Genomic DNA, 17,003 nt, shown 5'->3' with positions numbered 1-17,003 from the left:
GTTTGCTAATCGCCTTAGAAGACTAATATCTGATTAGAAAACCATTGTGCAATTATGTTAGCACAGCTGAAAACAGTTATGCTGGTGATATAAGCTATACAACTGGCCTTCCTTTGAGCTTGAAGTTTGAAGAACAAAATTATTACTTCAAATATTAATCATTATTTCTAACCTTGACAATGTCTTGACTATATTTTTAATTCATTTGATGAATAAAAGTGAGTTTTCATGGAAGACACGAAATTGTCTGGATGACCCCAAACTTTTGAACGGTAGTGTATATATATATGTGTGTATATACAGGACTGTCTCAGAAAATTAGAATATTGTGATAAAGTTCTTTATTTTCTGTAATGCAATTAAAAAAAAAATGTCATGCATTCTGGATTCATTACAAATCAACTGAAATATTGCAAGCCTTTTATTCTTTTAATATTGCTGATTATGGCTTACAGCTTAAGAAAACTCATATCCTATCTCTAAATATTAGAATATCATGAAAAAGTATACTAGTAGGGTATTAAACAAATCACTTGAATCGTCTAATTAACTCGAAACACCTGGAAACACATTTTCAAATGTTTGATTTTGTTTTGCTGTTATAAATCTTTTTTTTACTTGGTCTGAGGAAATATTCAAATTTTATGAGATAGGATTTTAGAGTTTTCTTAAGCTGTAAGCCATAATCAGCAATATTAAAAGAATAAAAGACTTGCAATATTTCAGTTGATTTGTAATGAATCCAGAATGCATGACATTTTTGTTTTTTAATTGCATTACAGAAAATAAAGAACTTTATCACAATATTCTAATTTTCTGAGACAGTCCTGTATATTTATTTGTCATTCATTTATAAAAATAAAATGTCATTTAACTGACGAAACGGCTGCGTTCAGGTATTGTGTTGACAGTTTTATTAGTTAAGTATTAATAACCTGTCTGTACAATCTTTATCAACATATCTTTAATCTGAAATGTCTTCATCAGTGGTTATTCTGCTGTTATAAAACGAAGAGGTTCATAAATATGGGGACTTTCGCTGTGAATGCAGACGTATTAAGGACGACTTTACAAATATCTATTCCCTCCCTATTTTAGTCTTACAGTCGCGGCCGCGAGCTTTGTGACGCGATCATCTCGGGAACGCGCAAGAGCAGCAATGGCCGCTTTGGATCGGCAAAATCCTAATCTCGACGATTTTGTCGGATTAAACTGGAGTTGTTGGGTGGAAAGAGTGAATATGTTACCATCTGACGGTGAGTCGCCCTCCCTGCCCCGGTCCCGGTCTTCATCCCGTCCCAGTGGCTACGTCCTGTGATTTATCTGTTGTTTACATCCCCAGAGCGGCATGAAGGGAGACCCAAACAAAAGACCTGCTGGGTCCTAGTGCAGTGGCAATTCGCTAGGAATGTTAACTAGCAACAAACATAAAAACTAATTAAAATTATAGTTTATTTTGCATTTGTTAACGTGCGCTACAAATCCCACGTGACCACCTTCCCGTTGGACAGGTGCGTGTCCCGTTCGCGTTAGTGTGCGCGCGACTGTCCCACTAAAGAGCACTACTTAAGGAGGATTTGTGTGCTAACAGCAGCTGCGACTGGACCACACAACAAGGGAGTTGCTGGCCATCCACGTATGATAGGTGAGGGTCCAAGAAGGGGATTTCATCCGGATAACTTTTAGATTTATTCGTAATATCCGTTCAAAACCTCCAATCTGGGACTGATTGAGACCTATTCCGGGGTTTCCTCAGCAAAGCGGATCTATTTATTGGTACAACTGCCTCTTGGAAGATGCTCCAAAAATGTCCCCTGACAATGTTTCATGCTGACTGTTTTTCCCCCTTTTATGCAGCTGAGTCTAATGTTGACGACAGCAGCAAGCATGTGAGAACCCCCCCTGAGACCATGACCCTCAAGAAAGAAGGTGACACATGAATCTCAATCACACTCAATACGTTCAGCATGGCCTCAAGTTCATGAATATCACGTCAACGCTAAGTCTTCTGTTCATCTCTATAGATATGCACACATTTGGTCGATGCCCTGCACACGATGAGATCTCTCTGGTGGTGTGCAGCCACTGTGGCCATGTGGTGAAGCCTCAGGCCTTTGAGAAGCACTGCGAGAGGCGGCATGGTCCTCTCACTAAGACGTGTGGACAGTCTTCTTCTTCGGCTTCACAGCACAGACTTCGCCCTGCACGCCCTCAAGCAAATCATTCCTCCTCTAGAGAGAAGCAGAAAGCCAGTGCCCACTCCTCAGCAGCATCACCGGTACACCAGCACATGCCGAGCAAGGCCCAGCAGGAGGCAGTGAGGTACTGTTTACGATTGTTTGATTCATGGCAACACACGGAATGGGAATTATTTAGGTTTAGACGTTGTTTAACTGAAGAATGTGGCCCATTATCTTTTATTTAGTAATTGTTGCTTTGTTGAATCTAACTAAAGCTGTTAGAAGTAATGTGGCAGGAACAGCAGCGTAACATTTGTCTTAAAAATACATCTTAAATTGAATGCAGCAACTCATCAATATGCAGAACATCAAAGTAGAACAAAGTATTACGTTTAACATACAAAATGTGTTGTAATATGCTCCCACTTACAAATTGTTTTTATGTCATTTGAAACTTGCGTCAACCTGATTTAGGTCTACATTTCAAGTCTATATTGCATACATTTTTTAAATCGACTTTATCTACTTCTGCAGTTTTCATTCAGTGGAGAATTTCCCTCAGGAGAAGTCTCCTCTCCCACACCACTCGTCCCCCTCCGCGCCTCTACCCAGGGTCCCTCCATGGCACTCGGGACCCCTGCCCCCTGGCCCCTGTTCCGCCTCCACGTCTACGTCAGAGTTACCCTCAGTGCAGAAGCCCACAGCTGGGCATTCCAGTGAGTCTCATAGTCCTCTCCGGGGAACGAGAACCTACAGCCGGACTTACAAAAATATCAACAGTAAGTCTTCTGTTTATAAAACATTTGTTGTTTCCTCCTTGACTGCTTTTCTACTATGTCGCTGAACTGTCAAGGATAAACATGGAGTGCATTAGCCTGAGTATGGAATGTTGTAAACAGCAGTATTTACATGCAAGTTTATTTAGATTGTATGCATAATAGTTTCCTCTTATTAATGACAATTCGGTGGTCTGTAGTCTCTCTTCCAGCAGCGAATCACGTTGACCGTCTGGGTTGCTCACTGACTACTGTGTTTTCCTTCTTTCCCATAGAGAAAGAATGTGACCTGAACACACCGTATGGGGTTCTGGATCCAGAGAGGAAGAAGCTGTGCAGCCAGGAGCTTCTATGCAAAGTAAACCTTCATTTTATTGTCATGGCCTTTTGCCCAATATTGTTACCATCATCTTTATTGATGTTTATTATTGACAGATATGAGGCTTTGGTCGTAGCGGTTGCATTTGTTGCTTGATAAAGGAACATAGAACATTTAAAAAATGTGATTGTCATGATTATCATTGTTTCTCCCCTGTGCTGTTCATGTCGACACAGACGGATTCAATCCATCAGCAGCAGAAAGCTTTGGGAAGTACTAAGACCTCTGATCAATGGACAGAGGAGCAGAACACCGCCTCTGGAGGTCAAGATATGGAGCAGCTTCCTGTCAAATCAAAAGACAAAGAGCAACATCATCAACAAGAGAAGATAACACTGCAGAGCAGTACAACATTTAACGGCAACAGTCACATTCTCAGGTATGAAATGTGGTTTTTTTTCTGGAGCTAAAGTATTCCTCTAAATCGCTGGTTGAGATGAACAAGGACACAATGACATGAACGCTAAACATCATTACATACCTAAGCCAGAGCTATACCTGCTTTTTTTCTGTTTGCAGGATGGTTGCCTTGTGTATCTTGCATCTGTTTGGAGTGCAGGGTGTGCATGCACATGACCCGTAGGGGCAGTATGGTGATAACACAGGGTCAGGAGTCAGTAGGCAGGAAAATGTCGGAAAATAACCTAATAGACCGAGTCTTCCATTCTTGACAATTACTGGCATCTGTGTGATGTGTCATTGCACACTGACAAATATGCTCTTCTATACGGCCGAGTCCTCCGGTGGCCTCTCTTGTGGAATCCTCTAGTTACACACATTACACATAGGAAGTATATGATCAACACCCTTCCCGATGCAGCTTGTAACTGTTTTTACCTTCAGGTCCAGAATCCCATCAGAAAGCACTCCAGAGGAGCAGAGCGGCAGCACTGGGGAAGTGGAGGCACAGCCGCAAATTCTCTTCAACAAAAGCCTGTTTTCAGGCGAGGAGAGTGAAGACGATGAGCAGGCGGAAGACATAGACCTGTCTGCCACTCCCTGGCACCCCAAACCTCTCGGGGTGAGTGCCGAAAAAGTAGTACAATGCAATAGTAGTTTAGTATGCTTGTTTTAAGAGAGAAAAAGTTAAGCAGTTGGAATTTCGAGTGTGAAAAACACACGGCTAAGTTTAATTAAAGGACACATGAGTGTGTCTGTACAACTAAACCTGTTTCTGTTCTGCAGCTATGCACGTTTGGATGCCGCACATTGGGCTGCAGCATCTTCACCTTCAACCGTCGATGGCACCACCTGCGCTTTGCCCTCAGTGCCATGCTGGAGCACCATGTGAGCACACACCTGTGGAAGTGAGTGTCACTACTCTACACTATAGAAATGCCACCATGTCATCATGTCAAGGTGAAGAAAACGAATCCCTGAGTGAGTTGGGAGTCACCGAGCCAGTATCAAAAGTGCATTCCCATTTAAATTGAAGATAATTATCTAATGAGAAAAAGGACAGACATTGATTTGATACTCTTATAAAAAATAAATAAAAGATTTAAAGTGGACGAAAAGGTTTGATTGCCAAGTTTTTACTTCATTAACAGAGACTTAAAAAAAACATACACTTATTTGCCTGCTTTAATTGCATTAATGGAGCCGAACTTTAGCTGGCTGTTGTGCAGTCATCACAGGGATGTTAGCGAACATTCAGGAGGATCAGTCACTGCATTTGCTGTCTTATAATGAAATGAGGGTATAAGTGATAATATCCAGTTTTATTTTGTATTAGTATCTTTTAGCCCAACTGAGCTATTTATCCAAGAGTCCGCTGTGCAGCACACACAGTTGTCCTATTTCACAGGTTGTGGGTTGGTAGTCAGTCCAGATATACAAGCACTAAAAAAAGTTACTATACTATTTCCATCCATAACCCCAGTGGTTTCAGATTTCACTTTTGATAAGAGAATGCTCTTTTACTGAGCTCTATTTGGTCCTAAAGCAAGACACCATTTGTTCCTGTTGATAGCCAGACAGATCAGCTTTAGAGAGGAGCAATAGCTGACCGGACCTGTCTTTTATTTTGTAATCTGCTTCATGTTTTTCCTCTAATTTACAGGAAAATGCCTCAAGTATCATCAGGTCTCAGGTCCTGTCATGTCACACCTCCAGCTGTAGGATCACCCGTCAGGACCGCCAGACCCACCAAATCCACTGGCTCCCTCAGCCTCGAGCCTACCTCACTGGGACCACTGGAAACCAAAACCAGTCAGCACAACGCTCACAGTATCAAAGCGCTGTCTTCCACCACATCTGCAAGACTTGTGCAGGATGCAAGTGCAGCACAGAAAGCTGCTCACAGCGCTGAGGACAAGTCCTCCAAAAGCATCAGGGACCCCCTCAATGAGAAGGGCCAGCAGCCACATGTCCCCTCCAATCAGGGAGCGGTAAACGGCGCCCTTCCACACAAAAAGAAGCCATGCCCTCCTCTTAAACACTCCCCCCGCAGCAGAGGGAAGCCCCCGGGGATTCAGCAGAAGGTGGTGGGCTACGACCACAGAGGTCCTGCCAAAAAGCGCAAAGGCAGCAATGAGCCTCAGACCATCAGAGCCTCGCGATCCAGAACCAAGTGTCAACGCTTGTCCTCCCCTTCCCAGAGAGGAGAGCGACTGGAAAGAATAACGGGGTCGCGCATGCTGTGGGCCTGGAGAAAAGATCCAACTCATGAAGAGTGAGTAGACTAGCTGTGGCATGCAATACTGCAGGTCGCATGCCATCAATGATTTCTGACCTTAAAGTCTGAAATGACATGAATGGCAGTGACTGAAGACGTTCTTGACCTTAACCTGATTGATTGTTTTAACAACAATGTATGCATTTAAAGGTGACAGTTGTTTACCTCTTATCTTCACAGTCAATAAAGAATCCAGCCTTAAAAAACACTTGGAGAAGAAGTGTGCTGCTGCTGCTGCTGCAGCTGCATGGTATGTGTGCGTCTGTATGTTTCTGTCCACACATGTTTAGGTCTTCACATTGTTATGCACAGACATCAGGAATAAATATTTGTCTGCATGCTATCATATGTATGTATTTTTACAGTTAATTTTTCTATGTGACTAAATGTTAAAATACCTCAATCTACTCATCATGCTGCTAAAATGAAAAGTGATATTATCAAAACAATAAAAAATTCCTCAATTCATATTTCGCCCTGTGCCTTCTGTTTTTGTTACTGTGGTTTTGTACCAATAAAGCATTAAACATGGTTACACCACAATGTTGATAAGTTTAGTTTCCTCGTTAATCATTTCTGAAATTCGGAAAATTGACGTGCGTATTTGATGTTTTTTCTCTTATTGTCCCAAGTGCTGCTTTGATAATCTTTAGATTTTCTAACACCAGATGGTGCTATCTGGTTGGCTACAAAGTCCTACTACTCATCATTACTCCCCAAACCTCCACCCGCATCCTCACATCCACAAACAGCTCGCTCCTCCGGGTCCGCAACACCAAGCTCCGCCACGGGCGTCCGGCCTTTTGCTTCTGGAACAGTCTCCCTGACCACGCGAGGGCAGCACAGGCACTGGACTCCTTTAAGACTGGCCGGAAAACCTTTTTATTCAGGAAGACGCCAGCTATTTTATTTTCTATGCTAATTTGTTTTTAACTATCTACTTTGCTCTGTAGTACTCCGAGATTCTTTTTGAATGAAAAGTGCTTTACAAATAAAAATGTATTATTATTATGACATATATATATATATATAGAAACATATTCATATATAAACATATTTATATAGATATATTCTTATCCATATATATGTGTGTATGCTTATATATTTATATACACTACCGTTCAAAAGTTTGGGATCACTTAGAAATGACTTTATTTTTCAAAGAAAAGCACGGTTTTTTTCAATAAAGATAACATTAAATTAATCAGAAATACACTCTCTACATTGTTAATGTGGTAAATGACTATTCTAGGTGGAAACGTCTGGTTTCTAATGAAATATCTCCATAGGTGTATAGAGGCCCATTTCCATCAACGATCACTCCAGTGTTCTAATGGTACATTGTGTTTGCTAATCGCCTTAGAAGACTAATGGATGATTAGAAAACCCTTGTGCAATTATGTTAGCACAGCTGAAAACAGTTATGCTGGTGATATAAGCGATACAACTGGCCTTCCTTTGAGCTTGAAGTTTGAAGAACAAAATTAATACTTCAAATATTAATCATTATTTCTAACCTTGTCAATGTCTTGACTATATTTTATATTCATTTGATAAATAAAAGTGTGATTTTTCATGGAAGACACGAAATTGTCTGGGTGATCCCAAACTTTTGAACGGTAGTGTACATATGTGTATTTATGTTTATTTGTGTGTGTTTATAGCTGTATATATGTATGATGTTGTGTGGACTGAAAAATATGTTTAAATTCAATCAAAAGTAGTTTCATATGGACATTTTGAAAACATTTACTTTAATGTTATTCTCCTCAAAGTGCAGTTATTTAAAACGGGGACATTTTGTTTGTTTAAAGGTGTCAAATGGTTTGGACGTGGCCAGTTAATGTCAGTGTTTATATTCAGCGATGCACTTCCTCAGTTTATCACCAGATGTTGTTAAGCTCTTAATGTTGCTCCTCTGAATAAAAGCAGCATAAAGAACCTTTTGCCATTTCCAGTAAGTTATGTAAGCACACACTTTATACACACCTACTTTGTCTGTTATAGTCAAAGTCAAAGTCAAAGTCAGTTTTATTTGTCAATTTTCCATATGTGCAAACATACAGAAGATCGAAATTGCGTTTCTCTTCTGTCCAACATAAAGTGAATTGTGCAACATATAGACAACATAGAGTGCAAAAATAGTAAAAAACATGTGAACATATAGACAACATAAAGTGCAAAAATAGTAAGAAACATGTAAACATATAGACAACATAAATTGTGCTAGCAGCATTCAGACATGTGAGTCTGAAAGAGGACGGAGTGGGAGGATGGGGAGAGAGTTCAGCTTCCTGACAGCCTGGTTGATGAAGCTGTTGGACAGCCTGGTGGTGTGAGCCCGGAGGCTCCGGTACCTCCTCCCAGAGGGCAGGAGGCTGAAGAGACCGTGTGAGGGGTGGCAGGGGTCACTCACAATCGAGGTCGCTTTGCGGGTGAGGCGGGTGTTGTATATGTCCTGCAGGGATGGGAGGGGGGGGAGTGAGGCACCCATGATCCTTCCAGCTGCCTTCACTATGCGCTGCAGGGCTTTCCTGCTGTAGTCTGTGCAGCTTCCGCCCCACACAGTGATGCAGTTGGTCAGGATGCTCTCGATGGTGCCGCGGTAGAAGGTGCACATGATGGATGGGGGGCTCCCTGCTTTCCTCAGTTTCTGGAGGAAGTAGAGGCGCCTCTGTGCTTTCTTTGCCAGCGATGTAGTGTTTGCTGTCCACGAGAGGTCCTCACTGATTTCCACCCCCAGGAATTTGGTGCTGCTGACCTGCTCAATGTCCGCACCGTTGATGGTCAGTGGTGGGTGATGGGTGTGGCCTTTCCGGAAGTCAACAACGATCTCTTTGGTCTTGCTGTTGTTGAGCAGGAGGTTGTTGGCTCTGCACCACGTGGTCAGAAGGTTGACCTCCCTCCTGTAGAGGGTCTCGTCATCCTTGGTGATGAGACCTATCAATGTTGTGTCATCTGCAAACTTGACCATGTGATTGGTGCTGTAGCTGGTTTTGCAGTCGTGAGTCAGCAAGGTGATTATATTACAGGTCAACTGATTTGATCAGTTCATGATGAACATGTATAACTTCCATGGTGTCTATACATATCTATGTAGATCAGATTTGACAGTCACTACAGGGACTTACATGGTGTGCGTCTCAAGTATCCCCCGTTGGCTACTCTATATTTACTGTGTTAGCGCCTCTACATTAGTCATAGTAACGTTGGCAAAATATCACAACTTTGTCCTTAAACTACTCCGTAAGATATCAGCCGCAAAGATTTAGAGGAAAACAAATACAGGAATATATCACAGAGGATTTCTGGAAATAGTAAGAGACAACAGTAAAGTACGAGTCAGCACAAAGTGAAAATCTTGATCTTTATTATTAAGTCAAATTAATTTGCACCTATTCTGCAGTCAGAGAAGCTCTAAAGTAAACCATGCAAAGCCATTCCACTTCAGCCGCAAGACCTTTTATTTTATGTCAGTGACCAACCAGCTCACCTTTTGAGGCCGTGGTCAACTAACTGCTTTCAATGCTGTTAAAAGCTGCATTCCTGTTCTGTGGACACTGTGAAAGCAGAGACTTTAGCCCCACCCCCTCAAGGATGTTTCTTAATTGCTACTACATAGTCAGATGAGCGGAGCTAGATGTATCTCGGGCAGAGACCATGCTGCAAATGTGAAAACCTTTGTGCGTCGCATTAAATTGAGAACTTAAAAATGACAGTCCTGAGAAGATTTATTCACCGTCTGTCTTCAAATCCATTCAGAACAATGCTGTTTTTCAGGAATTCATTGGCGCAGAGGTCTCTTGATTTTCATCCCCAGCTTTTATAAAAAATATTCTTTGATTTTTGTTAGACAGAACAGTTGTTGTTGTCGTTGTATCTATTTGAGAACTTACCTACAACTCCATTTATCACCTGACATAGCCACCAATCTGATGAAGCACTCTGCTTTTCCTCGAATTTCTTATGGCTTTGTGATATTGACTGAGAATAACTACTGGCTACATACTCACTGCCCATTAGGAGGTGACGATGATTTAAAAACTGGCACTCCTCTGCAGTTTTACAGACATTTTCAATACATATTTTCAGTTTAACCATATTGTTCAACAGAGTCAAGTGTAAAATACATCCTATGTAAATAGAAAATGTAACCGCAGCCAGTTTAAAAATAAACATTTATGGTCAAGACTTGAATGTTGAAACGACTAACAGTAGCACAGCGGCAGAGGTAATGCCATGACATCCGATCATACAAGAATACCGTCAGTACACTGGTAGAACATAGCAGTACGCAACTAATCAATACTGAACACAGAAAGGAGAGTCGTAATACATCTGTATATACTGTATATATAGATATATATAGGAAGGCAGATTCTTTGGGGACCATGAAGCCACTCTTCTCCTCTATGATAGGTGCTTTGCAAAAGCACTTTTTCTCTGTACAGAATGCAACTTGTATTTTGAGTGACAACCCAGAAGACCAATCGTTCGCCAGTGCCAATTTAGATCAATTGACACTCATATACTGGGGGGAAACACATGATAGTCTTCCAGATCATTGTGTGAGTTTAGTTATTTTTTGCCATATTAGATTCTTTGATTGCCATGTAGGCGTTTTTTCTCATGCCGCCTTGAGGGACCAGGGCTTAAAATCCAAGAGGTTTTGGATTGATCCCCTGATGTGAAAACAGGGAACAGCACATATATTTAAATTCTCGAGCGCAACACCTAAAGGCTGGAGCCCTAAAAATGGGATAGATCTTTCACCAATTGCACCCCGTCAGCAGAAGTGCTAAATGTGGTTTTACATTTTTCCAACTGGTATTCCTATGTGTGTGTGAGAGTGGAATGATTCACACACCACCTCTCTGCTAAGTGTGACTTCCTCTTCTCACCCACACACAGAAGATGCTGCGTTGCACACTGCAACTGTGAATATAACATTAATTTTGCGTAAAAACCAATTGCATTCGGTAAAGTGTACATCTTAACATTTGAGAGCTGTACTGACATTAAATTGCTAGCTGAATGGATTTGATACGCTATCTGTTCTTATATGTAGTGTTGTGGAAAACTGAGAAGCATTGAGCAATAACTTATACTTTGAAATAATACTATGATTATACTTTGAAATCACAATTGGGAGTGAGAGTTCCCAGTGTGAGAGCAAATGTTGAATGAAAGCTCCCGGCGTTTCCCTCATAAACATATCAGTACCTTACTAAAATATTGGCCTATATAATTATTTGACAACAAATATTTTTTGTTTGTTGCCTAAATCATCTCCTCATGATATTGCCCACCTCTGGTAAAATCGCCTACATCCTCAGTTGAACACAACACATGTGATTCTACCCCTGTAGTATAATATATCACAATATCATATGATCAATATGTGGCCCTGTTTTTTGTGTTTTTTGAAAAACCTTTAAAAATGACTTATACCATTATTTTAGGAAGGTGGCGAACATTAAAGACGACTTAAAAGGGCATCACATTCATTGCCTGGTTGCCTGATTGTTTTTGAACTAAAGTGAGAGCAGCTACGTTATGACAGAGGTACACAAAACAAAGCAAACATCTGGACTGAATTGAAGCCGTCAGTGTGCAGCGAGCCAGAGAGGAAGGCTTTGTGTAGTTGTGGCTCATGATAACACACACACACATCTCCTGCGAGAGAGACAAAGACCGAGCAGAGGGTCGCTGCATCCCATCAGAAGATGAAATTAGCATTTACACCGGGCACGCCTTGTTTAAAAGGCACCATTTATTATCTGGTGCGTGCCTGTTTTAAACCTTGTTCATGAAATATGCACAGCATACAAGGTGTTTCTCGCGGAAAGTAATTCAACTTATCTTCGGAAGTCTCCAGTTTTCCACGAGGTTTTCTGACAGTCGCTTCAAACTGTAGAATAATCTCTGTCCTGTCAAATAATGTACCATCAACATTACTCATAATCTTCTGGAGGAACCCTGTCGGCTGTATAGGTACACAGTGTACCTACCACAGGACAAAACAGGGTGACACATGCACTTGTCCATCCAAGCAAAATACTTAAATCTACGACATCATTTATGACATATGGACACATTAAGGTGTATATACTGTGTAAGGTGCTCATTTTACATACAAGAATGGATGAAATAAACTCAAGCTGGCAGCTTTTAGCTTGGTCTTTAACTTCCTGCTCGTGTGACAGAGAAACAAATTAATATAACTTGGTCGAGAGGAAGAGTCAAGCTCCTATTAGTTCTTGTAAGAACCATGGTACCGGTCTGTGTACAGATCTGAGACAATATGTTGCTAATCTTTCAAGACAAATTAATTCCTTGGGAATTTCTAATGTGTATCTGCTTGCTGTGTGCCATGTTTGTAATGCTGTACAGTTGCTTTTGGGGTTATAGTGTAGATGTCCATTCATAAGAAATGATCTGCCTCAAGCTGGTTTACTATTTCATGCCATACCTCTGTGTAAATTCATCCCTCTTTATCGAATACCGATTTTTCCTATATCGCTATACACTACTATGAATATTTAAAAGATTAGACCGATGACCTAAATCTGAGTGTAGCCAAGTAGAATGGAAATGACCTGCGATTGGCTCTTAATATGTTTGTGTTAGTGCTTTCTCAATGTGCACATTCTCTTTATCCCACTTATACAGATCAGCCTGAGACCTCATTTAATGAGGGTTTTTTATGGCGTGCTGTTTCTCTACAGATGACTCAAGGTTAACGACTAATGTATTCACGGCCTGTTCCCTGTGTAGATAGAGGGTCACATGCTCTAATGTTTAGGTACGATGAATCTATTCTAGTCAGTGTAATAAATATAATTATGAGTCAGCCATGGTTTAAATATACACTACTTACATCTAATTTCACCCTGTGCATTGTATGATATCTATTTCCCAAATGTTAGCAGATTGATGGACCCCTTCCTGAGTGCTCATATCAACAATATATTGTCTACGTTCCCACTGTTCATGTACACTGCCATTCCTTCACAGTATGAATATTAAGTGCTACAGATTAAAATGCTGGAAAAGTCCTGCTCATTGTCTTTGTGGGCAACAAGACCGTTTGTTTTTTTACTCCCTCTGAGATCCTTATTTCCACTTTCCCACCTCTTGAGATGAACTTCCTTCCTCCGTTTCCTTCCACAAAGTCACAGTCACAGTTTACGTCAACTAAAACATGGCTCTCATCGTACCATGTACATCCAGTCTCTTCTCAGACCACCATGGGAGTGTCTGAGAAGACGGAGCTGATGGACTTTGCTACTGACTTCTTCCTCTTCCCCTTCATAAGAGAACCAGCCTCTGCATCCAGATCATCATCGTCCTCATCCCCATTGGGGTTCAGCTTGCCGTTCTGGCCCTGCAAGTCCTTGGAGTCTATGAAGGCCACGTGCCTGTTCAGCTCGGCCTTGAGCGCTGTGTCCTCGTGAGTCACGCTGAGCATGGACGAGTGGATGCTGTCATCGCCGCGAGCCTTACCCGTGTTGGCGCAGCAGAAGCAGCGACATGGCGTCAAGTAAAGATACATGAGCACAAGCACCACACTGGCCAGACAGCTCACCAAGGTGGTGTAGGCTGTGTTCATGCTCTCGCCGTCCTCATGCATGGTGAAGTTGTGAACCTTCAGCACCACATAGATGGTCTCGTTGAAGGCCGAGCTCACGGCAAAGCAAGTGTAGGTCCCAGAGTCCTCAGTCCTCACTGAACCAATCTGCAGATTTCCATCTGGCAAGACTTTGGCTGTCTGGTTGCTTCCAGTTGTCACTCCCACATTACCAGGCATCGTCCAGGTTTTTAACATCCCCCGGTGTTTGGTGTCGCAGCCAAGGATTAGCCTCTGCTCCAAAAAAGCCTCTTCATCTTCCTCCTTGAATGTGCTGCAGTTCATACTGTCGCCGCTGAGATCAAAAATGCCGACTCTGTTTTTTTGCGGGCCAGGCAGAATGCAGGTGTAGTCGTCTTTGAAGTCCACAGCAGAGTTGAGCTTTCGAATGTACCAATGGGCAAGGAGTGTGTAAATACCACAGTGACACAGCAGAGGGTTATTGTGGAAGTAGAGGCCGTTTTTAATCCAGGCAGGCAGCGCCTGCAGCTCATCGATGGGAAACATCTTGATCTTGTTGGAGGACACATCCAAGAGACTAAGTTTCTCCAGTCGGGACTTTTCCTTGACCAGCTCCACAGGGAAGCGGGAGATTTGGTTCTGACTTAGGTAGAGCTTCTGGAGGTTGATCATGCCGAGAAAAGCGGAGCGGTCAATCTGGGAAATGTGATTATTGTACAGCAAGAGGACCTCCAGGTTGACCAGAGGCTCAAAGATGAACTCATCCAGCAGTTGCAAGTCGTTGGAGGACAGGTCCAAGTAACGCAGGTGCTTCACATGTTGGAACGCCTCTGCAGACAGGAAGTGGAGACCGTTATGGCTGAGGAGGAGGTTATGCAGCTTCAGGAGCTTGACCGGGGTCCAGTCCGATCGCAGACGCTCTATCTCATTGTAGCTGAGATCCAGCACGGCGGTGTAGAGCGGCAGGCCTGTAGGGACGGTGGTCAGATTCATCTTGGAGCAGCTCACGATGTTTGAGGCGCAGATGCACGTCTTGTGGCAGTTGAGGGTCGATGCCGCTGCCCCCGGAAGCCAGAGGAGGGCCATGCCGAGGCAGAGGGAGAGGACCCATCCCGGACGCTCTCTCCAATGAGGCACTGCTTTCAGCAGGCGGTCACTTGTTCTGTTGATAGGCTGCAACATGCTAGCTGTTGATCTAAATCCAAGAAATGTTTACGACGATGCCATCTTCAGAGAACAGCATGGAAGAGCAGCTGGAGAATTTCCCAGGCATCGCAAAGTGAAGGCTGGGATTAAAAAAAGCAGAAACAGAGACAATAAACATATGTAATTATTAGACATAAATATACATTGTACTTTGCATAGATACATATATAGATGAATAGCTAGATAGATGAAAGGGGATATCATGCTTTGTATAAACTAACACGTGTTATTCCACAGAGAGAAAAATACCAACATTCCACAATGAAAATCTGTTTTAGATGATCTGTTTGTTTACTTCAGTAATGACTGTAAGCACAAGTATAATACCGATGTTTAATATGATCCCTTGATATTTTTACATCATTCTACTATAAATATACCTGCATTATGTCATGAATAAACAAAAAGTAAAACACATTAGCTGTTTTAAGTATTAAAAGTATTTGTATTATGTGAGAAGAATGGTCCCTTTAAACCAGCATTGTAATGTTGCTTCACTTGGTACAACTGCTTCAAATCGTTTTTAAATGATTCAAAGTGAGTATTAATCGTTTTGTAGTAAAAGCTTGATATGCAAATAAAGGAGTGCAGCTCAGCCTGAATACATGGACGGACTTATCTAACTCTCAAATGCAAATTCAACCAAAAGGACAATTGTGATATTTATATTAGTTATATTATACTGTATATGTATCCGTGTTGTACATACTGCGCAGTATAGCCTACTTGATAAATGTCCTTCCTTATCCCCTCTGTATCCGTGTGGACATGCAGTAAAACACCTGAAGCGGCCTCTGTCTCGAGGCTCCTCGCCCACAGTGTGTACAATACTAACTTTATAAACCCCGCTTTGCACAATGCACGTCTTCCTTTAATACTAATGAACACGCACACACACCCAGTACTCACCCATTCACACTCCTGGAAGACATGTATTGATTGGTCTTCCTCATCTAATTTCCCCCTCTTTCTTTTTCTCTCTCTTTTTTTCCTCTCTCTCTCTCTCTCTCTCTCTCTCTCTCTCTCTCTCTCTCTCTCTCTCTCTCTCTCTCTCCTTCGCTCTCTTTATTTCTTTAAGACGCTAAACATGTTTTATAGCCGACACTAAAAACAAATGTGCTTACACATGTGAAATCATGCAAATATGGCTTATGCCGCATTCTGAAATGCCCTGATCCATTTGTGGAAGAGCTGTGCAAACGTTGCATTGCACCATTCCGCTCGAAAACAAACGAGCACAACATGCAAACGTGAGGCGAGAGATGGAGAAGAAGACCGAGAGAGCCACCTACCTCCAACCGGGACGCAGCGATGGTGGATCTCATTAAAACGGCTCCTCGTCTGTTTACAATTACAATATTGCTCCAGACAAATAGTCCCCCGTCTGAATGTTGAGGACACACACGGGAGGCGGGGAGAGCCCGAGAGATATCCTCGCCAAAATAATCCTGGTCCACGCGGCATCCAATACCCGCTGTAAAATTACGCAAACAAGGATTACGGAAAGAGCAAATAACGCTGACAGCCACCGGCAATCAACTGTCTTTGCTCTCAACTGAGCTCATCGCCCTGTGCGCGCACGTCGTCCTCTGCGGATGATTGGCGCATCTGGAGCAGATCCGACTCTTGTCTGGTATCGTCAGCAGCCGCGGAGATCATTATAATGAGCAGTCTGTGGCTGGCAACGCGCTGCCCCGTGGCTCCTCGCAGGCCGGCGGCTGTCCTGGTGCTGCGGGGATTGACGCGTGTTTCATAGGCTGTGCGCTCTCACTCAGGAGGCGCTGTTATAAAGTGCAGCCGCATCGGAGATGCGCTGCGGGAAACCCACGAGAGGGCTGAGATGGACAACATGTTATTCATGGTCCATCATAATGTCTGGATAGCTGTAGTGGGGTCATTTGTGTTTACATCACGATCATTAGGAAGTGTGATGATCAACTCTGCCGAGGAGCAGAGGCTCATTCAATACAACAACGGAAGTCATACTCCTATAGAAAATACATCATGTTGGTGACCCTGCCACCTTTCCCCTATATTTGTAATGCCTTGTTATCTTTATAAATATTAATTAAGACTTCACGCAGTCTCATTGTCAGCCAAAGGTTATGGAACAAAGATGATTTCTGTGAATGTATAATATATATTCGTTGACCAGGAAACAAACACACCGATGTATGTCCTTGTCCATCGGGTA

At 42.4% G+C, this 17,003-nt stretch overlaps 2 protein-coding genes across 8 annotated transcripts; one reads left to right on the top strand and one right to left on the bottom strand.

Moving 5' to 3' along the window:
- The first annotated feature begins 1,144 nt into the window (after positions 1 to 1,144).
- Positions 1,145 to 7,958, top strand: atxn7l2b (ataxin 7-like 2b). 7 transcript variants are annotated; one of them, XR_008832841.1, is made up of 11 exons: positions 1,160 to 1,256; positions 1,858 to 1,929; positions 2,025 to 2,322; positions 2,715 to 2,959; positions 3,232 to 3,314; positions 3,512 to 3,714; positions 4,179 to 4,356; positions 4,521 to 4,642; positions 5,398 to 6,009; positions 6,193 to 6,262; positions 6,681 to 7,958. XR_008832841.1 is itself a non-coding variant. In XM_056422997.1 (11 exons), exons 2-11 carry the CDS (start codon positions 1,639 to 1,641, stop codon positions 6,197 to 6,199), a joined length of 1,827 nt encoding a protein of 608 aa, XP_056278972.1. In that variant the 5' UTR covers positions 1,173 to 1,256; positions 1,512 to 1,638; the 3' UTR covers positions 6,200 to 6,486. The 7 variants fall into 7 exon arrangements, 5 of the variants coding, with proteins under 5 accessions (XP_056278973.1, XP_056278970.1, XP_056278972.1 ...); XR_008832840.1 differs by having other exon boundaries at positions 6,645 to 7,958; XM_056422997.1 differs by lacking the exon at positions 6,681 to 7,958 and adding an exon at positions 1,512 to 1,645 and having other exon boundaries at positions 1,173 to 1,256; positions 6,193 to 6,486.
- Positions 7,959 to 9,360: 1,402 nt separating this feature from the next.
- On the bottom strand, positions 9,361 to 16,432 carry amigo1 (adhesion molecule with Ig-like domain 1). The gene is made up of 2 exons (XM_056424232.1): positions 16,102 to 16,432; positions 9,361 to 14,889 (listed from the first exon to the last, which is right to left on the bottom strand). Exon 2 carries the CDS (start codon positions 14,783 to 14,785, stop codon positions 13,253 to 13,255), a length of 1,533 nt encoding a protein of 510 aa, XP_056280207.1. The 5' UTR covers positions 14,786 to 14,889; positions 16,102 to 16,432; the 3' UTR covers positions 9,361 to 13,252.
- Positions 16,433 to 17,003: the final 571 nt, after the last annotated feature.

This window comes from Pseudoliparis swirei, chromosome 9 (genome assembly GCF_029220125.1).
Source record: "Pseudoliparis swirei isolate HS2019 ecotype Mariana Trench chromosome 9, NWPU_hadal_v1, whole genome shotgun sequence".
In the NCBI taxonomy this organism is placed as follows: Eukaryota; Metazoa; Chordata; class Actinopteri; order Perciformes; family Liparidae; genus Pseudoliparis; species Pseudoliparis swirei.
Note: the sequence above shows the minus strand (reverse complement) of the source record. Positions and strands in the feature narration are given on the sequence as shown.

Coding starts and splice junctions, on each gene's coding strand:
- amigo1 (XM_056424232.1), bottom strand. CDS start 14,785: ATGTTGCAGCCTATCAACAGAACAAGTGACCGCCTGCTGAAAGCAGTG.
- atxn7l2b (XM_056422998.1), top strand. CDS start 1,160: ATGGCCGCTTTGGATCGGCAAAATCCTAATCTCGACGATTTTGTCGGA. Junction 1,257..1,857: donor GAATATGTTACCATCTGACG/GTGAGTCGCCCT, acceptor CCTTTTATGCAG/CTGAGTCTAATGTTGACGAC. Junction 3,315..3,511: donor GCCAGGAGCTTCTATGCAAA/GTAAACCTTCAT, acceptor ATGTCGACACAG/ACGGATTCAATCCATCAGCA.